The sequence below is a fragment of the Oncorhynchus gorbuscha genome, unplaced genomic scaffold (assembly GCF_021184085.1).
Source record: "Oncorhynchus gorbuscha isolate QuinsamMale2020 ecotype Even-year unplaced genomic scaffold, OgorEven_v1.0 Un_scaffold_333, whole genome shotgun sequence".
NCBI lineage: Eukaryota > Metazoa > Chordata > Actinopteri > Salmoniformes > Salmonidae > Oncorhynchus > Oncorhynchus gorbuscha.
Genome location: NW_025745189.1, coordinates 936811 through 958902, shown reverse-complemented (window position 1 = coordinate 958902; position 22092 = coordinate 936811). Strand labels below are relative to the sequence as shown.

At 47.2% G+C, this 22092-nt stretch overlaps 1 protein-coding gene across 4 annotated transcripts in view; it reads right to left on the bottom strand.

The window, feature by feature from the left end:
• The window catches only part of crtc3 (CREB regulated transcription coactivator 3), an 88267-nt gene that overhangs the window by 8410 nt on the left and 57765 nt on the right, over positions 1-22092 (bottom strand). For 2 of the 4 annotated variants that reach the window (XM_046333046.1, XM_046333048.1), the window contains exons 5-11: positions 21007-21069; positions 17817-17914; positions 11688-11726; positions 10413-10498; positions 10066-10115; positions 7817-8070; positions 1998-2263 (exon numbers count right to left, since the gene is read on the bottom strand). In XM_046333046.1, coding sequence (XP_046189002.1) covers positions 1998-2263; positions 7817-8070; positions 10066-10115; positions 10413-10498; positions 11688-11726; positions 17817-17914; positions 21007-21069 — 856 coding nt within the window. The remainder of the gene's footprint in view (positions 1-1997; positions 2264-7816; positions 8071-10065; positions 10116-10412; positions 10499-11687; positions 11727-17816; positions 17915-21006; positions 21070-22092) is intronic. The other 2 variants (XM_046333047.1, XM_046333049.1) reach the window with 1 other exon arrangement.

Below are 22092 nucleotides of genomic sequence, written 5' to 3'. Positions count from 1 at the left end.
ACCCAACTTATTGTGGGAAGCTTGTGGAAGGCTACCCGAAACGTTTGACCCAAGATAAACAATTTAAAGGCAATGCTACCAAATACTAATTGAATGTATGTAAACTTCTGACCCACTGGGAATGTGATGAAAGAAATAAAAGCTGAAATCATTCTCTACTATTATTCTGACATTTCACATTCTTAAAATGAAGTGGTCATCCTAACTGACCTAAGACTAGGATTAAAATGTGAAAAACTGAGTTTAAATGTATTTGGCATATGTAAACTTCTGACTTCAACAGTATACAGGTTGGAGTGGTTTGAGCAGGGGGCTGCCACACTGGACACCCGTGAAGCAGTTGTTTTGGGGGGTTAAGTGCCTTGAGTAATGGCACAGCGGCAGGATTTGATACCTCCAGTTGCCAGTTCACTTCCTGACAGATTTTTTCAGTCAGACCCGGGATTCGAACTGGCAACCGGTTGCTGGCTTGCCTGTCTAACCGGGGAAAGCGAGCTAAGTAAGTAGTGAGGTGTGTGTGTGTCTGTGTATTGCGAAGGTAAGTATGACTAAAAACGTCCCCTTTTCAGGACCCTGTAATTCAAAGATAATTAGTAAAAATCAAAATAACTTCACAGATTGTCATTGTAAAGGGTTTAAATACTGTTTCCCATGCTTGTTCAATTAACAATTAATGAACATGCACCTGTGGAACGGTCATTAAGACACTAACAGCTTACAGACAGTAGGCAATTAAGGTCACAGTAATGAAAACTTAGGACACTAAAGAGGCCTTTCTACTGACTCCGAAAAACACCAAAAGAAAGATGCCCAGGGTCCCTGCTCATTTGTGTGAACGTGCCTTAGGCATGCTGCAATGAGGCATGAAGACTGCAGATGTGGCCAGGGAAATAAATTGCGATGCCTAAGACAGCGCTACAGGGAGACAGGCTGGACAGCTGATCATCCTCGCAGTGGCAGACCAGGGGTAACACCTGCACAGGATCAGTACATCCGAACATCACACCTGCAGACAGGTACAGGATGGCAACAACTGCCCGAGTTACACCAGGAACACACAATCCCTCCATCAGTGCTCAGACTGTCTGCAATAGGCTGAGAGAGGCTGGACTGAGGGCTTGTAGGCCTGTTGTAAGGCAGGTCCTCAACAGACATCACCGGCAACAACAACGCCTATGGGCACAAACCCACAGTCGCTGGACCAGACAGGGCTGGCAAAAAGTGCTCTTCACTGACGAGTCGAGGTTTTGTCCCACCAAGGGTGATGGTCAGATTCACGTTTATTGTCGAGGGAATGAGTGTTACACCGAGGCCTGTACTCTGGAGTGGGATCAATTTGGAGGTGGAGGGTCCGTCATGGTCTGGGGCGGTGTGTCACAGCATCATCAGACTGAGCTTGTTGTCTTGCAGGCAATCTCAACACTGTGCGTTACAGGGAAGACATCCTCCTCCCTCATGTGGTAACCTTCCTGCAGGCTCATCCTGACCCTCCAGCATGACAATGACACCAGCCATACTGCTCGTTCTGTGCGTGATTTCATGCAAGACAGGCCATGGCCAGCAAAGAGCCGGGAGCTCAAACCATTGAGCACGTCTGGGACCTGTTGGATCGGAGGGTGAGGGCTAGGGCCATTCCCCCCCAGAAATGTCTGGGAACTTGCAGGTGCCTTGGTGGAAGAGTGGGGTAACATCTCACAGCAAGAACTGGCAAATCTGGTGCAGTCCAATGAGGAGGAGATGCACTGCAGGACTTAATGCAGCTGGTGGCCACACCAGATACTGACTGTTACTTTTGATTTTGACCCCCCTTTGTTCAGGGACACATTATTCCATTTCTATTAGTCACATGTCTGTGGAACTTGTTCAGTTTATGTCTCAGTTGTTGAATCTTGTTATGTTCATACAAGTATTTACACATGTTAAGTTTGCTGAAAATAAATACAGTTGACAGTGAGAGGGCGTTTCTTTTTTTCCCCTGAGTTTTTGTGTGTGTGTACCTGTGTGATGGGGGACAGTGAGGGGGACATTGTGGGAGACAGCTGCTTGGAAAGCCCCCGCCGTTGCTCGGTGCCGGGTGACAGAGTGAGGGGGCTGATGGGAGCCGGGCGGCGGCGAGGCGAGCTGCTCATGGCTCCCTGCGGAGGGTTGGAGAGGGACGTCAGACGGAGGGACGAGTGGATGGAGGGATTGCTGAGGGACGAGTGCAGCTGGGAGTTTTGGAGAGAGTTCTGGATGGAAGGATTGCTCAGAGAGGACGAGAGACCTAGAAGAAGGAAGGGACAGAAGGCTTTTGAGTCACACATTCAGACCACAGACTATTATTAACAGTTTGGTGTATTTAATTCCCATTTCCTAATGTCCCTCCTCTGCACCAGGTCATGGATCAGTAGTATGCAGCATTGTTATCAGGTGTGCCTAGCAAAGAGACTTACAGGAGCAATTAGGGACTGATTTTTCACCTTGTTGGCTCGGTAGTCGATCCAGCAACTTTCAGTTACTGGCCCAATGCTCTTAACCGCTAGTCTACCGCACGCACACACACACACACACACACACACACACACACACACACACACACACACACACACACACACACACACACACACACACACACACACACACACACACACACACACACACACACACACACACACACACGTTCTATTAAATACAAAGATCTCCACACACTGATTCATCAGAGAAAGAATTGATTAAAACATGTTTTACTTATTTTTGTGATTGCTTCCATTTCTGAATGGTTTGTATTATAGCACTATGTGCAAATGCATTTCATCATGCCAATAAACTCATTATGGTTTTTAAAGTGGCAATCTACAATTACTACATCAAGTTTTGGACATTTAAATAATAACATATAGCCATTGATTATTGAAGAATATACTTCAAATTAAGGTGAATACACCAATTTGTAAGTCGCTCTGGATAAGAGCGTCTGCTAAATGACTTAAATGTAAATGTAAATTATAAATGCCTGTCTAACCCCATCAAAACCCCAAATATAAGCTTATTTTACTACATTGTTTGTAAACAAATGAATTGAAAACAAGCACTGTATAGCATCATTTTGAGATCATGGATGTTCAGTCCTTATATCCTTAGCGCTCTCTATGAATTTGAGTGTTACACTCATGCAGCACTAGCTGGTTAACCAAAAAAGTGTCAGGGTGGTGCTTTGCTTTTGTTTGAACTGCAGATTGCCTGATTAAATAAAGGGAAGCATCTTGGTTTGAAATTAACTGCAAGGAGGAGAGAACAGTGCTGCTTGGTTAAAAGGAGTCTTGTGAGATGCAAGATCATGTGGATGTTATGTCTGCATTCGGTTTTCCAATCCCCACCCAGATACACACACAGGACCCCATTTGTTAATATCCCAACAATCAGAGAGGGAGAGAGAGAGAGGGTCAGAGAGGGTCAGAGAGAAAGCGAGAGGGTCAGAGAGAAAGCGAGAGGGTCAGAGTGAAAGCGAGAGGGTCAGAGAGAAAGTGAGAGGGTCAGAGAGAAAGTGAGAGAGAGAGGGTCCGAGAGAAAGCGAGAGAGAGAGAGGGTCAGAGAGAGAGCGAGAGAGAGAGGGTCAGAGAGAGAGCGAGAGTCAGAAAGAGAGCGAGAGAGAGAGGGGTCAGAGCGAGAGAGGGTCAGAGCGAGAGAGGGTCAGAGAAAAAGGGTCAGAGAGAGAGCCAGAGAGAGAGCGAGAGAGGGTCAGAGAGAGAGCGAGACAGAGAGAGAGTCAGAGAGAGAGGGAGAGAGCGAGAGGGCCCGAGAGAGAGAGAGAGAGCGAGAGGGCCCGAGAGAGAGAGAGAGAGCGAGAGGGCCCGAGAGAGAGAGAGAGAGAGAGAGCGAGAGGGCCCGAGAGAGAGAGAGAGCGAGAGGGCCCGAGAGAGAGAGAGAGAGAGAGAGAGAGAGAGAGGGCCCGAGAGAGAGAGAGCAAGAGGGCCCGAGAGAGAGCCCGAGAGAGAGAGAGAGAGAGAGAGCGAGAGGGCCCGAGAGAGAGAGAGCGAGAGGGCCCGAGAGAGAGAGAGCGAGAGGGCCCGGGAGAGAGAGAGCGCCCGGGAGAGAGAGAGCGCGAGAGGGCCGGGAGAGAGAGAGCGCGAGAGGGACCGGGAGAGAGAGAGCGCGAGAGGGACCGGGAGAGAGAGAGCGCGAGAGGGACCGGGAGAGAGAGAGCGCGAGAGGGCCCGGGAGAGAGAGAGCGCGAGAGGGCCCGGGAGAGAGAGAGCGAGAGGGCCCGGGAGAGAGAGAGCGCGAGAGGGCCCGGGAGAGAGAGAGCGCGAGAGGGCCCGGGAGAGAGAGAGCGCGAGAGGGCCCGGGAGAGAGAGCGCGAGAGGGCCCGGGAGAGAGCGCGAGAGGGCCCGAGAGAGAGCGCGAGAGGGCCCGAGAGAGAGCGCGAGAGGGCCCGAGAGAGAGCGCCCGAGAGGAGAGAGAGAGCGCGAGAGGGCCCGAGAGAGAGCGCGAGGGACCCGAGAGAGAGCGCGAGAGGACCCGAGAGAGAGCGCGAGAGGACCCGAGAGAGAGCGCGAGAGGACCCGAGAGAGAGCGCGAGAGGGCCCGAGAGAGAGCGCGAGAGGGCCCGAGAGAGAGCGCGAGGCCGAGAGAGAGCGCGAGAGGAGAGAGAGAGAGCGCGAGAGGGTACGAGAGAGAGCGCGAGAGGACCCGAGAGAGAGCGCGAGAGGACCCGAGAGAGAGCGCGAGAGGACCCGAGAGAGAGCGCGAGAGGACCCGAGAGAGAGCGAGAGGGCCCGAGAGAGAGCGCGAGAAGGCCCGAGAGACAGCGCGAGAGGGCCGAGAGAGAGCGCGAGAGGGCCGAGAGAGAGCGCGAGAGAGCGCGAGAGGGTACGAGAGAGAGCGCGAGAGGGTACGAGAGAGAGCGCGAGAGGGTACGAGAGAGAGCGCGAGAGGGTACGAGAGAGAGCGCGAGAGGGTACGAGAGAGAGCGAGAGTACACAAGAGCGCGAGAGGGTTTCGAGAGAGCGAGAGGGTTTCGAGAGAGCGAGAGGGTTTCGAGAGAGCGAGAGGGTTTCGAGAGAGCGAGAGGGTTTCGAGAGAGCGAGAGGGTTTCGAGAGAGCGAGAGGGTTTCGAGAGAGCGAGAGGGTTTCGAGAGAGCGAGAGGGTTTCGAGAGAGCGAGAGGGTTTCGAGAGAGCGAGAGGGTTTCGAGAGAGCGAGAGGGTTTGAGAGAGCGAGAGGGTTTGAGAGAGAGAGGAGTGATTAGATAGTGGTAGATTTCAGAGGGAGGAGGGTTGGATAAAGACATTCCTCTATATTCACTTTACTCTCCCTTCAAACCACTAAAAGGCTATTAACAATTTTCACAATATTATTCTAACCACAGTGTGGAAATATATATAAATCACAGGAAAATCCCATTTTTTTTGGCACTGGGCCTTTAATGCCTTTTTTTGTAAATATATTTTTATATTAAATCATGTGGTTCAGAAAACTCCCAATGTGAAGGTCTTGGCTTGCTGGCCCTTGTTTTATTATTATTGAGAATGACACTCTGACCTAGCCTGGAGGCGTCCTCAGCAAACAGTAGACATTTGACTTCAGATTCTAGTATGGTGAGGCCGGGTGCTGCAGACTGTTCTAGTGCCCTGGCCAATTTCAGGCTGTATCACTGTAAAATGCCTCTCTCCACCACTGGGTCAGAAAACTAACATCCTCTCTCTCCTCCTCCTTCCACCCATCCTCTCCTTCTCCTCCTCCCTCCCTCCATCCTCTCCTCCTCCTGCCTCCATCCATCCTCTCCTCCTCCCTGCATCTATCCATCCTCTCCTCCTCTCTCTCTCCTCCTCCCTACATCCATCCATCCTCTCCTCCTCTCTCTCTCCTCCTCCCTGCATCCATCCATCCATCCTCTCCTCCTCTCTCTCTCTCCTCCTCCCTCTCTCCCTCCATCCATCCCTCCCCTCCTCTCCTCCCTCCCTCCATCCACTCCTCCCCTCCCTCCATCCCTCCTCCCTCCCTCCATCCACTCCTCCCTCCTCCCTCCCTCCATCCATCCCTCCCCCTCCCTTCCTCCCTCCCTCCATCCACTCCTCCCCTCCCTTCCTCCCTCCCTCCATCCACTCCTCCCCTCCCTTCCTCCCTCCATCCATCCATCTTCTCCTACTGCACAGAACCAACTTGGACTCGGCTCTACACACGAGTGCCATGAACCCCAAGGACCCCTTTCACATGAACCAGCAGATGGGCCGAGGGCCCCCCCAGCGCACCGGTGAGGACACACAGCATCTGCACACATACAACCATCTACACACACGCTGTGTTGAGAAAGTATTCACACCCCTTTACTTTTTCACATTGTTGTTACAGCCTGAATTTAAAATGGATTCAATTGAGATTTTGTGTCACTGGCCATAATGTGAAATTAGAATTGTGTTTTAAGAAATGTTAACAAATGAATTGACAATGGAAAGCTGAAATGACTTTAGTCAATAAGTATTCCATCCCTTCGTTATGGAAAGCCTAAATAAGTTCAGGAGTAAAAATTGTCTTAACAAGTCACATAATAAGTTGCATGGACTCTGTGTGAAAAAACGTGTTTAACATGATTTTTTATAATGACTACCTCATCTCTGTATAATTATCTGTAAGGTCCCTCAGTTGAGCAGTGAATTTAAAACAGATTCAACCACAAAGACCAGGGAGGTTTTCCAATGCCTTGCAAAGAAGGGCACCTATTGGTAGATGGGTAAACAAAAACAAAATAAAAAGACATTGTGGATATCTCTTTGAGCATGGTGAAGTTAATAATTACACTTTGGATGGTGTTACTAACTCAGTTGACGGAGAGGAAGGAAACCGTTTAGGTATTTCACCATGAGGCCAATAGTGACTTTAAAACAGTTAGAGTAATGGCTGTGATAGGAGAAAACTGAGGATGGATCAACATTGTAGTTACTTCACAATACTAACCTAAATGACAGAGTGAAAAGAAGAAAGCCTGTACAGAACACAACTACTCCAAAATATTTGTATTCTGTTTGCAATATGGGACTAAAAAGTAAAACTGCAAAAAATCTTGCAAAGAAATTAACTTTATGTCCTGAATGTTTGTTGCAAATCCAGCACAACACATTCCTGAGTACCACTCCTCATATTTTGAAGCAAGGTGGTGGCTCCATCATGTTATGGGTATGCTTGTCATCAGCAAGGACTAGGGAGTTTTTTAGGATAAAAACTAAACTGAGTAGAGCTAAGCTAAAGCAAAACCCTACAAGAAAACCTGGCTAAGTCTGCTTACCAACATACACCGGGAGACAAATTCACCTTTCAGCAGGACAATAACATCTACACTGGAGTTGGTTACCAAGACAACATGGAATGTTTCTGATTCAAAAAACAATTTGGCAGAGCATGAAGAATTTAGAAAAAAAGAATGGGAAAATATTGTACAATGCGTGCACTGCTCTTACAGACTTACCCAGAAAGACTCACAGCTGATTCTAACATGTAGGGGTGGGAATACTTATGGAAATGAGACATTTCTGTATTTAATTGATCTGATCATTTCTTTGTCAGTGGGAAAACGTACAAAATCAGCAGGGAATCAAATACTTTTTTCCCTGTATGTACGCGTCTGTGCCTGGTTTCACATGAGTGCACACAGACAAAAGACCCATCCTCCCACTCCCACAGTACATACATTCACACCCATCTCTAGGCCTTTACTTAACCGTATTGGAGGAAAAGGTCCATGGTCCCTCCCCTTTGAGGTTCTTATCCAATGAGTTTAGAGGAGAAGATGAGAGGAAAGATGAATTGAGAAAAATCCACCCCCACACACCCCAAACACACACCTCCTTCAGTCCAGCCTCCCTGGTGATTCCCTATGCCGAGGTGCATCATGGCGGCGGGCAGGTTGCCTGTGCTGCTGCCCCCGCTCAGGTTGGGGTGGTAGCCCCCCCCTCCGTGGTGCCCGTCGTCTGGGTCCAGGGGTGTGGGCAGCGGTGAGGGGAAGTGCAGGTTACTGAGGTCTGGCAGGGAACCGCCAGTGTTCAACGAGCCCTGGTAGTTGGAGAGGCCCGCGTTCTGCTCTGGAGACGGGAATATACTGAGGACAAGACGGGAGAGAAAACCAATTATGAAGTGGATTTTAAAAGGGGAACGTTTAATATGCATCTGGATGGGTAGAAGGGAGAAGGTCAGCGTTTTTTGTCATGAATCTTGTTCTGGAAGCAGCTCTGCAGAGCAGTCACTAGATGGCACAGCCACAAAGTCATAAAATCAGATTTTAAACCCAACGCTAACATTAACCACACCGCTAACCCTAATGCCTAACCTTAACCTTAAATGAATGAATTTTTACAATATACCCAATTTTGACTTTGAAGCTGGCCTATCGAAGGGAAAACTGCTAAGTTATGAACAAGACTCATGACAAACATCAATGTGCTAGAAGGGAGGGAATGTATCTGTGACATACTTTTGGGCAGAGTTATGGCCTTTTTTGTTGTGTGGCTATAAGGCATTGCATTTTTATTGATTTATTTCACCTTTATTTAACCAGGTAGGCTAGTTGAGAACAAGTTCTCATTTGCAACTGCGACCTGGCCAAGATAAAGCAAAGCAGTTCGACACATACAACACAGAGTTACACATGGAATAAACAAACATACAATCAACAATACAGTATAAATATCTATATACAGCATGTGCAAATGAGGTAGGATAAGAGAGGTAAGGAAATAAATAGGCCTTGGTGGCAAAGTAATTACAATATAGCAATTAAACACTGGAATGGTAGGATGTGCAGAAGATGAATGTGCAAGTAGAGATACTGGGGTGCAAAGGAGCAAGACAAATAAATAAATAAATACAGTATGGGGATGAGGTAGATTGGATAGGCTATTTACAGATGAGCTATGTACAGGTGCAGTGATCTGCTCTGACAGCTGTTGCTTAAAGCTAGTGAGGGAGGTAAGAGTCTCCAGCTTCAGATATTTTTCCAGTCATTGGCAGCAGAGAACTGGAAGGAGAGGCGGCCAAAGGACGAATTGGCTTTGGGGGTGACCAGTGAGATATACCTGCTGGAGCGCGTGCTTTGAGTGGGTGCTGCTATGGTGACCAGTGAGCTGAGATAAGGTGGGGCTTTACCTAGCAGAGACTTGTAGATGACCTGGAGCCAGTGGGTTTGGCGACAAGTATGAAGGTCGCAGTGGTGGGTAGTATATGGGGCCTTGGTGACAAAACGGATGGGACTGTGATAGACTGCATCCAATTTGGTGAATAGAGTGTTGGAGGCTATTTTGTAAATGACATCGCCTGAAGTCGAGGATCGGTAGGATGGTATGTTTGGCAGCATGAGTGAAGGATGCTTTGTTGAGAAATAGGAAGCCGATTCTAGATTTAGTTTTGGATTGGAGATGCTTAATGTGAGTCTGGAAGGAGAGTTTACAGTCTCACCAAACACCTAGGTATTTGTAGTTGTCCACATATTCAAAGTGAAATATACAAAAATATTTTTTTATCAATAATGTTATCAATAATAGCATTGGTGAGAAGTAATATTTGTGTGTGGAAAACCATGTTTGTGAGTGGAATTCCCCTTTAAATGTACCAGCAAGTGAACATTTGCATCGCTGTTCATTCAAGCCCTCAGTGAGATAACTGACTCACTGCTCTATAGTAGTGACCAGCAGCCCACTGTACTGCACTGCTAGACCCAACAAACACACACAATGTTGAAAGAACATGTTGATACAGACATTAACAATGTTGACACATACACACACAATGTTGACAGACTATGTTGACACGCACATCCACAATGTTGACACACACACACACACACACACACACACACACACACACACACACACACACACACACACACACACACACACACACACACACACACACACACACACACACACACACACACACACACACACACACACACACACAATATATGGATCACATCCCAGTCTCTCCCTCTCAGACATCTGTCATTGAGAATCACAAACAACTTGGCTCATAATGATGACTGATTGTTGTTTAAACATAGTGCCCTGTATGAGTGGATGGAAGATGGATCCTGAAGACTCACTTGATTCCAGGCACTTCACAGGATTTGGGCCGTGATGAGAGGGATTGAACCTATAATAGAGAAACAATCAGGTGATTAAACTGATCTAAAGCAAAAAGAGTGATGGAATCTCAAAATGACTAATCTAACTACTGGAATATTTAGTCAACAGTCTAAGTGTTATGGATCTAGAACATGAGGCAGAATGATGTGTATTGGAAGCATGTCTTCATTAGTACTGCAGCTTTTCCCATCAGCATGATCTCATCCCAAAAGGCTTCCATGTCTGTCATTATGTCTTAATCAACTGCCCCCCGTGTCCCTCTCTCCAACCAAAGAGAAATGACACACTCATCATGCACACACACCTTCTTGGCCTCCCACAGTTGCTTGGGCAGGGGCTTGCTGACACCCATCAGACCCTCCTCATTAGACAGGGATGGGAAGGAGAACACTGGAGGAAGGAGGAGGGGGAGAAAGAGAGATTAGAGATAATCAACTCCTCACACAGATCTCTAGTTATTCACACCTACTGAAAGATCAAAAGACTGCAGATCAATCGAGACTAGAGGTTATCAAGTGTTCGGACACAATGTTTTTAATGATTTCTTTTACATATTACCGTGCTCCACACTCTCCTGCTCCGCGTGCATTCTCCGACCACGTTCTCTTGAGTACGTTCTTGTGAGGACGAGTACGGAGAATGCATAACACATTACATTTGATGAGCACTCGCACTCCCCCTACTGTATTACCTCACGCTGCACCTCCCCATTCACTGAACCTTCTTCCAAGATATACACAAAGCAAATGTTTTTCTTCCTAATTATCAGCTAGATATGTGAATCGTAATAATCTAGTTAGACAGCTAGTTAAACAGGCAAAAATGACCTAAATTCTTCATGGGTAGCTAACAATTCTTTGTGACTATGTGGCTAGCTAACAGTACTAGTAATTAGCCCTATTGACTTATTATGGACTTACGAGCTACGGTACGTAGGCAGGTAAACATGCCAGAATTAACACAGCATGTATTTATTAACATATCAAGATTAAATATTGTCGTCAGGCAACATATGAGATGTGAATAGGCAACATTTCATTCTGAAGTCGGAGTGTATTTTCTCTCGCTTCAGCTCAAATAATGGCCGACATTAATTTCAAGAAATGTTGCATCATTTTTTATGTGGTTGCATCATTTTTCTTTGAAGCTTGCATCGATGCATGCTTCAAAATATGTACAAATAGAGTACACATTTGAGAAGTGCCCTCCATGTGCCATTTCGCCTACTTTGATTTGGACGCATACTCCGACCCTCCTGTGCACGGAGCACGATACCATGCATTTTGAGACACACAATGTCTTAGGGGATCTGCATGCAGGATGCCTAGGCAGTGTGTGTGTCCATTCAGGTATTGGTTAGTAAAGGTCAACGATGCTGTGAATGAAGCACGTCTTGTACGCTGACACATCTGTACATATACCAGGCAGCAACACATCCAGTGGCAAGCACCGTCACACACACATTATGGCCAAAGATCTAGGGGTGTGGGAGCTAGGGGGCAGCAGAAGCCTCTTCTACACTTGTGTTGGGAGAGGTGGAATCAGGGATGAGGAAGAGGGGGGAGGAGGTTCAACTCACCATCTCCAGAGCCGTCCACCTCCGCCTCGTTCACACTGGCTGCACTCCCGCCCCCGCAGGAGAGAGAGAGAGATCAGATAAAGGAGAGGAGAGAGAGCAAGAGAAAGGAGGGGGAGAGAGGGAAGGGGTGAAGAAAGTAGAGGAACATTAGACAATCACATACTTTCACCAGCTGTTCAGATCCGGCCCACTGTGTTCACGTCACTGACAAAATAATCAACCCTTTGGGCATCAGCAGCAGGCATTTTACCTTCAATATGAATATATTACCACTTCTTAAAACACGGCAGCTGGGTTTAACATTGGAATCATGTTATATAAAACGACTCCCAAATGGCACCCTATCCCCTATGTAGTGCACTACCTTTGATCAAAGCCCATAAGGCTTAGATTAAAACGAGTGCACTATGTAGGGAATACGGTGCCATTCAGGACAAAGAATCATATTACACAGTCTTCTTATTATTGTCCAACATTTCAGGAGGTTGTTGGCACCTTGGTGGTGGCGGGAGTGGAAGGGGGATGGCGGGAGAGGGGGGGGGTGGCGGGAGAGGAAGGGGGATGGCGGGGGAGAGAGAGGGGGATGGCGGGGGAGAGAGGTGGATGGCGGGAGAGGGAGGGTGATGGCGGGAGAGGGAGGGGGATGGCGGGAGAAGAAGGGGGATGGCGGGAGAGGGGGGGGGATGGCGGGAGAGGGATGGCTGGAGAGGGCGGGAGAGGGAGGGGGATGGCGGGAGAGGGAGGGGGATGGCGGGGGAGAGAGGGGGGGGTGGGGGGATGGCGGGAGAGAGCGGAAGAAAGAGGGTAAAAAAAGAATTATTGGCTAAGTGACCACAGTCCCAGTGAGAATAAAGAGAGGACCATTGTTTTTCCCTCGCCACAAAGATCAGTTCCCATTGAGAACAGAACCTCTTTCTTTTTCCTCACTCTCACTCACTCTCACCCTCTTCCGCTCTCCTCACACACTGCACGCTGGCTGCCAGGCGTCCGATCCTCCCCACTTTCTGTTAACTTCTCTTTTTTTCCTAATTCACTCTGCCTCTCCCTCTTCTAACCCTTCTGCCATATTCTCTCTCTCTCAAAGCCGCTAATAACTGTCTCTTTCCCTCTGCCTTCTTGTTCTCTTTACTTTCCTGCATTCTCTCTTCCTCTTTTCCTACCATCGTCCTCCCCCATTCTTTTCCTCTTCTTCTGTCCTTTGTCTCCCTCTTCCCCTTTCTCAAGAACCTGGACCACGTTCAGTAGACAAACGTTGTGGACCGTTTCAGATAGAAATGTCATGAATAGAGCAGTTAACGTGATTCCTTGTTCACATCAGAGAGGCATGTTTGTTCTACATGGCATATTTCTATTCGAACGGTCCACAACTTTATGCCCAGCTCTCCACTTAGCCAACCGGCATGGAGAGAAGGCAATGGGCGGGAGTCCAACGTGGCCTTAATCTCCTCTCAAATGTGACCAGTCACAGAGACCTCTTGGAGAGATGCCACGGAGTGAAACGAGACCGGACAAAAAATGTCTGTCTGCCGTCGCCACTCTTACTGTGGGACAGAATCACTGTAGTAAGGATTTGAGCTCAAGGCTTGTACTGATAGCACAACATAATTAAATATACCAGAAGAAGACAATGAGATGTTGGTTTGGGATCAGTTCTAATGTGCACAACTCCCGTCCTTTAAGCCCATAGTCCAAGTTTTTGCCCTTCTGATTGGATGGCTAGTTCACAAATACGTGTTCCCAGGTCTAAACCAATCAGTGATTTAAAGCAGCATACCCTCTGCATCCACTGCAGACTGGAGTTGTGCCCTTGTCGTGGGTCGTGTTCATTAGGGCACAACGTAGCAAAATGTTTTGCAACAAGAAAATATTGAGTGTTTCTTACAAAATCCAGTTACCGTAGTCTTTCCTCATTTCAGTCCATGTTTAGTGCCTAAGGAACGCAACTACTGAACGTTCCCATGCATAGCCCAGACTCACGTCTGTCTGCCTGCCAGGATGGATGTTGGGATTGGTAATCAGACACTGGCTTACCACCTCTCAGAGTCTCACTGTAACCCTCCTGACAGGTGAAAAGCCCTCTTGGCCTGATAGGACACTGTACGCTGCAACGTACCACCCTTCACTCACCTGCAGGGGCAGCAGTGAGCCGCTACGGTTTGCATCAGTAGTTCCCAAGTATTTGCATTTGACCATTTCCCACACTATTTTTTGTCAGGCGCTGTTATCCAGAGCGACTTACAGTCAGTGCATTTAGTGCAGTGACCCTCCCTCCTAAAGGCTTTTGGGGTTTAGTCGTGATCTTCTAGGTCATCGAAATACGTTTTTAAATGATTTCTTTTTTAAAAGCCGCAGCCCATTCTTAAGCCTCAACCCCATGGGAATAGTGGGAATACTAGCGACATATGGCTATGACTGCCTGCAACCCAGAAGTGTATCTCAACCAACTCCGGTATTAGACAAACACTGCTCTAGTACTACAGAAAGGCATGTCTCTACTTGCTCTTTAGTCAGTTACACTCCATCTGTCCTACGCTCTCTGCTGTGTCTTCACATGGCATGGATACACAAACATAGGCCTTGTCTTCACATGGCATGGACACACAAACATAGGCCTTGTCTTCACATGGCATGGACACACAAACGTAGGCCTTGTCTTCACATGGCATGGACACACAAACATAGGCCTTGTCTTCACATGGCATGGACACACAAACATAGGCCTTGTCTTCACATGGCATGGACACACAAACGTAGGCCTTGTCTTCACATGGCATGGACACACAAACGTAGGCCTTGTCTTCACATGGCATGGACACACAAACATAGGCCTTGTCTTCACATGGCATGGACACACAAACATAGGCCTTGTCTTCACATGGCATGGACACACAAACGTAGGCCTTGTCTTCACATGGCATGGACACACAAACGTAGGCCTTGTCTTCACATGGCATGGACACACAAACGTAGGCCTTGTCTTCACATGGCATGGCTACAACTTTTAAATTTGTCTCCATACTCCGGTATTTTGGATTTGAGATCAAATGTTTTATGAGACGACAGTACAGAATGTCACCTTTTATTTGAGGGTATTTTCATACATATCTGTTTTATTGTTTGGAAATAAAAAGCACTTTAGTCCCTTCATTTCAAGATGTCATATATATTTGGACTAGGGTTGGGCGGTATCCAGATTTTCATGGAGTCCTACCGGCCTTCTCTAATCCCTGAAGTTACGATATTACCGGTTTAGAACACAAGGGGGCTCCCAAAAAAAAGGGCATCTATCACCAGAATGCTAACAAAATTAGCACACTTAAACACGAATTTCCACAGAAGCTGCTAGCTAAATATGCTAACGAGCAAACGAAAAGAAAAACGAATTGCAAAGACAGGCAATCCAGCTCATAAAGTTAAACATAAATAGGTAGGAGCTACTGAATGTCATGTCATTTTTGGTGAGTTTGGACATTTACAAGTAAAGGTGAACGAGACTTTGTGCAAATGAGCAAAGTTTTGACAGATGCTTGTCTGAAGGAAGTACAGTACTGGCTCTGGAGCAGCATGTGTATACGCTGTGTCTGTGTGGAGTCTGGAGTCGCTAGGGCAATGGGCCTACCTGCTCTGTTCTGAGAAAAGGGGTGAGGAGCATACAGGCCAAGAACGGAGAGGACAAAAAAACGCAAGGAAATCAAGCACTGGCAGCTGTAACTCATCCAAAGGGCTTTGACTTCTCAAACACAGCAGAAAGCAAACACTATAAAATGTTTCTTGTCATTTCTGCTCGGCATCAGACACATTTTGTGCTTCAGTTGCTCTTCTCCACTCGGATGAGAATTCACGAACGGGCATTCTATCAGCAGACAGCGCTCTGACTGATGTGTAGCTACTTTCTCCATCATTCTATCAGCAGACAGCGCTCTGACTGATGTAGCTACTTTTCTCCATCATTCTATCAGCAGACAGCGCTCTGACTGATGTGTAGCTACTTTTCTCCAGTACTTCTCTTGGTATAGCCAGCCTACTTCTCTCCAGTACTTCTCTTGGTATAGCCAGCCTACTTTTCTCCAGTACTTCTCTTGGTATAGCCAGCCTACTTTTCTCCAGTACTTCTCTTGGTATAGCCAGCCTACTTTTCTCCAGTACTTCTCTTGGTATAGCCAGCCTACTTTTCTCCAGTACTTCTATAGCCAGCCTACTTTTCTCCAGTACTTCTCTTGGTATAGCCAGCCTACTTTTCTCCAGTACTTCTCTTGGTATAGCCAGCCTACTTTTCTCCAGTACTTCTCTTGGTATAGCCAGCCTACTTTTCTCCAGTACTTCTCTTGGTATAGCCAGCCTACTTTTCTCCAGTACTTCTCTTGGTATAGCCAGCCTACTTTTCTCCAGTACTTCTCTTGGTATAGCCAGCCTACTTTTCTCCAGTACTTCTCTTGGTATAGCCAGCCTACTTTTCTCCAGTACTTCTCTTGGTATAGCCAGCCTCCACTTCTCTCCCAGTACTTCTCTTTCTCTTGGTATAGCCAGCCTACTTTTCTCCAGTACTTCTCTTGGTATAGCCAGCCTACTTTTCTCCAGTACTTCTCTTGGTATAGCCAGCCTACTTTTCTCCAGTACTTCTCTTGTTATAGCCAGCCTACTTTTCTCCAGGAAAATTAAAGGTTAACTTTAAACAAAACATTAAGAAATGCAGCTGGCTACATTATTTCTATGATAAACATTAATAACATGGCCATGCATAGTTAAATAAATAAAAAATAAAAAAAAAAAAAATTCATTGTAAGTTCATTTACTCGTGTCGCTGCCAGCCAAAAAGTGTTGCACTTCTGTTGTCATCTGATGAAAAGAAAGCTATTTTCTGCTGAATGTGTTGCGCTAATATATTTTCCGTGAAGGAAAACTATAGTTGCACATCCCTGATCACTCTATTGAAGTAAAAAAAATACTTGCCTTTCAATATAGAATGTATGCACACATGACTGTAAGTCGCTTTGGATAAAAGCGTCTGCTAAATGGCATATATTATTATTATTATTATTATTATAATATAGAACCCCACCCCTGTCAATACACAGCTGGACTCGCCTGCCAATATCCTGTTTAAACTTGTTGGCTAAACAAATAGAGTGGTAATCCATTCTGGGACCGTAGGAGCCTATCCAAGTCTCTCTCTCCAACATTAAGACATCACTCACTGATAATGCATTAACACAACACATTCCACTGTCTGTCACTCTTAACAGAGAGGGGTAAGGGGAGGAATGGATGGAAGGGAGAACATCTTAAATACACACACAGACGAGAGAGGAATGGAGGGAGAGATGGAAGGATAGAGGGGGGAGAGATGATAGAAAGACAACAGAAGGAGAGAGAGAATGGAAAGAAAAGAGACAGAGGAAAGTGATGGTGGGTAAAGAGAAAGAAGAGAGGATGAGATAGAATAAGTAGCGATGTGAAGGTAAAGGGGAAAACTAAAGATCCAGACACAGAGGAGAGAGGAATGGAGGAGACAGGAGTGAAAGAGAGGAGTCTCTACAGGCCCAGGACTGTTCCAACCAACCAGACAAACTCTTCTCTCACCACTTAGATATTTTAATAAGGCATACTGACAGTGTAGACAGGAAATCATTTCATATCGTTCTACAATGTCTCAGTAAGGTCTCAATTTTTTTATAAACCTTAATGTTGTAGAAAGATTTTTAATAATTTCCTGCCTACACCATCTGTTTACATTGATTACAATTAATGTTATTGCACAACCTCTCCTCAACAACCTCCAACCAGTTCCACATATCTGATACATTCCATAACTTGCACAATGCGCATAGAAAGTGGATAAGTGTCACGATGATAAAAGGTAAACTGGAGACATGGTATCGACACGGCAGCACTAGTAGAATAGTGTAGAAGCCATTGATAACTGTAAATCATTTTACCAGTCTAGCTAATCATCATGGCTAACTGTGGGGTGAAAACAATTCCCTTATTTACTGTTAAATAGCCAATCTCTTTGGGCTCTGTTCAGAAGAAGTGCACTGTGTAGGGAATAGGGCGTTTGTTCGCACACGTGCAGATGCAAAGTGTGTGTGTAAATGCGATGTGTATGCATGCGTGTGTGTGTGTTCTCACCGTTGCGCTGGGGGGGCCCTCTGCCCATCTGCTGGTTCATGCCAAAGGGGTCCTGGGGGTTCATGGCACTCGTATGAAGAGCCGAGTCCGAGTTGGTTCTGTGGAGGAGGAGAGAGAGAGTGGGAGGAGGAGGAGAGAGGGAGGAGGGGATGGAGGAGAGTGTTAATTTTCTCCCCAATGTCGTGGTATCCAATTGGTAGTTGCATCGTTTTGTCCCACCCGTATGGACACGGGAGAGGTGAAGGTCGAGAGCCATGCGTCCTCCGAAACACAACCCAACCAAACCGCACTGCTTCTTGACACAATGCCCACTTAACTCAGAAGCCAGCCGCACCAATGTGTCAGAGGAAACACCGTACACCTGGCGACCGTGTCAGCGCACACTTTGCCTGACCCGCTACAGGAGTCGCTAGTGCGAGATGGGACAAGGACAATCCTGCCGGCCAAACCCTCCCCTAACCTGGAAGACGCTGGGCCAATTGTGCGCCGCCCCATGGGTCTCCCGGTCGTGACAGAGCCTGGATTTGAACCCAGAATCTCTAGTGGCACAGCTAGCACTGCCGTACCTTAGACCACTGAGCCACTCGGGAGGCAGGGTGTTAATATTCTGAGCCAGTGGTGGACAAGGATGAGGACGCCTCACGGCTAGGTCAGAGAGTCATTCAGTGGTGGACAGAGGATGAGGATGCCTCGCGGCTAGGTCAGAGAGTCATTCAGTGGTGGACAGAGGATGAGGACGCCTCACAGCTAGGTCAGAGAGTCATTCAGTGGTGGACAGAGGATGAGGATGCCTCACAGCTAGGTCAGAGAGTCATTCAGTGGTGGACAGAGGATGAGGATGCCTCACAGCTAGGTCAGAGAGTCATTCAGTGGTGGACAGAGGATGAGGATGCCTCACAGCTAGGTCAGAGAGTCATTCAGTGGTGGACAGAGGATGAGGATGCCTCACAGCTAGGTCAGAGAGTCATTCAGTGGTGGACAGAGGATGAGGATGCCTCACAGCTAGGTCAGAGAGTCATTCAGTGGTGGACAGAGGATGAGGATGCCTCACAGCTAGGTCAGAGAGTCATTCAGTGGTGGACAGAGGATGCCTCACGGCTAGGTCAGAGAGTCATTCAGTGGTGGACAGAGGATGAGGATGCCTCACAGCTAGGTCAGAGAGTCATTCAGTGGTGGACAGAGGATGAGGACACCTCACAGCTAGGTCAGAGAGTCATTCAGTGGTGGACAGAGGATGAGGACACCTCACAGCTAGGTCAGAGAGTCATTCAGTGGTGGACAGAGGATGAGGATGCCTCACAGCTAGGTCAGAGAGTCATTCAGTGGTGGACAGAGGATGAGGATGCCTCACAGCTAGGTCAGAGAGTCATTCAGTGGTGGACAGAGGATGAGGACACCTCACAGCTAGGTCAGAGAGTCATTCAGTGGTGGACAGAGGATGAGGATGCCTCACAGCTAGGTCAGAGAGTCATTCAGTGGTGGACAGAGGATGCCTCACGGCTAGGTCAGAGAGTCATTCAGTGGTGGACAGAGGATGAGGATGCCTCACAGCTAGGTCAGAGAGTCATTCAGTGGTGGACAGAGGATGAGGACACCTCACAGCTAGGTCAGAGAGTCATTCAGTGGTGGACAGAGGATGAGGACACCTCACAGCTAGGTCAGAGAGTCATTCAGTGGTGGACAGAGGATGAGGACACCTCACGGCTAGGTCAGAGAGTCATTCAGTGGTGGACAGAGGATGAGGATGCCTCACAGCTAGGTCAGAGAGTCATTCAGTGGTGGACAGAGGATGAGGACACCTCACAGCTAGGTCAGAGAGTCATTCAGTGGTGGACAGAGGATGAGGACGCCTCACAGCTAGGTCAGAGAGTCATTCAGTGGTGGACAGAGGATGAGGACACCTCACAGCTAGGTCAGAGAGTCATTCAGTCTGCTCTGCCTACACACTAACACTTCGACACACACATTCTCAAACTAAACTACACACCCCCCCCTCTCAGACGCACACACACGCACCTCTTTCACTGGCTACAGCAGAGGGCTTTCTCAAGTGCTCTTCATTAAGCTCCAATAGCTGTGTTTATGCTTCACTATCCCTCGTAAGGACAAATCTCTCCCTCCCTCTTTCTTTCTTCCCCTTGAGGATGCATCTCTCACACTCTCCTTCTCAAGATGGACACCCTCTTTCACAGTGGTTATAATGTCTCTCTGTGCAGTCCCTAAACTCGCTGAGACCGTACCATGTTCATTAGGGCACCGTAGCAAAGTGCTCTGCAATGGAAAACAAGAACAAGTGTTTCTTATTGGACAAGTACAGGTAGATTGTAATTCCCCGTTTCTGAACTTTTTCCTCCCACTGAACACACCCTAGAGCTCAGTATGGTTCATAACAGAGAGTCAATTAATTAATTAATTAATAGCATATCATCAATAACAATTGACATAACATTGGTGATTAAACAACATGTCAATTATATGCAAATAAACATTGTTATATTTGCAATTAGCATCGTAACACCAGCATCACATCAGGAAACAGACAGATGGTCCAAAGAAAGACCAAACGATGAATGTAAATAAACTAAATAGTAGTGAATAAATCCACTGTGAGTCAGGAGGCACAGTGTTAGGTAGCGATGGGTGGCAGCAGCAGCGACAGGGTAGGTGGCGACAGCCTTACCCACCCAGTCACACGGTCCTACAGCTGGGTTAGTGACAATGACAGAAGAAAAAGACTGATTAGTGTTACTAGTATAGCGAGGTAGAAGGACAGAGGTAGAGGGAGGGAGTGAAAGCGAACAGACACAGTAGTCTGTCTTGTGCTCCAACTCCGTGTCTCAAAGCCTTGCTAGAGAGAGACAGATGAACAGATATCTAAAAAAAAAAAAAAAGAGTTAAACAAGAGGGTGATTGAGGAGAGGAAGAGGGCATACAAAAGATAGAGCAAGAGAGGACACGAGAGAGCATGAGAGATTGGAATAGAGAGGAGAGAGAGCAGGGGGGTGAGAGAGGAGAGAGAGCAGGGGGGTGAGAGAGCAAGAGAGGGGGAGGGGGGTGAGAGAGTAAGTGAGAATGAGAGGAAGGATTGGGCAGTCTACAACAGAGAGAGGAGAGACAGAGCAGTCCGGCAGAGTGGTTGGTCCGTGTGAGAGAGAAAGCAAGAGAGGAGGCTGAAGAGTTCAAAGGTCACCTGTTGAGCTGTGATATTAATCTAAATCCTGGTCGTTTCTCCTCGGCCCACGGCTGCTGCTCCCTTGGGAGAGAGAAAGAGAGAAACATCACGCTCGTTTCGTAGGTTACTTGAGCTCAGAAAAGGCCTGGATGCTGAGAGAGTGGGGGGAGAGAGAGAGAGAGAGAGAGAGAGAGAGAGAGAGAGAGAGAGAGAGAGAGAGAGAGAGAGAGAGAGAGAGAGAGAGAGAGAGAGAATAGGTTGGAAATTCTAAGGTGAGGAGGGAAATCTGGATGAGGGGGCTGGATATAGATCTACTAAAGTGGACTGACTACAGGTCTGGAAACAGATCTACTAAAGTGGACTGAGTACAGGTCTGGAAACAGATCTACTAAAGTGGACTGACTACAGGTCTGGATACAGATGACTACAGGTCTGGAACAGATCTACTAAAGTGGACTGACTACAGGGACTGACTACAGGTCTGGATACAGATCTACTAAAGTGGACTGACTACAGGTCTGGATACAGATCTACTAAAGTGGACTGACTACAGGTCTGGAAACAGATCTACTAAAGTGGACTGACTACAGGTCTGGATACAGATCTACTAAAGTGGACTGACTACAGGTCTGGAAACAGGTCTGCTACTAAAGTGGACTGACTACAGGTCTGGATACAGATCTACTAAAGTGGACTGACTACAGGTCTGGAAACAGATCTACTAAAGTGGACTGACTACAGGTCTGGATACAGGTCTACTAAAGTGGACTGACTACAGGTCTGGATACAGATCTACTAAAGTGGACTGACTACAGGTCTGGAAACAGATCTACTAAAGTGGACTGACTACAGGTCTGGATACAGGTCTACTAAAGTGGACTGACTACAGGTCTGGATACAGGTCTACTAAAGTGGACTGACTACAGGTCTGGATACAGATCTACTAAAGTGGACTGACTACAGGTCTGGAAACAGGTCGACTAAAGTGGACTGACTACAGGTCTGGAAACAGGTCTACTAAAGTGGACTGACTACAGGTCTGGATACAGATCTACTAAAGTGGACTGACTACAGGTCTGGAAACAGGTCTACTAAAGTGGACTG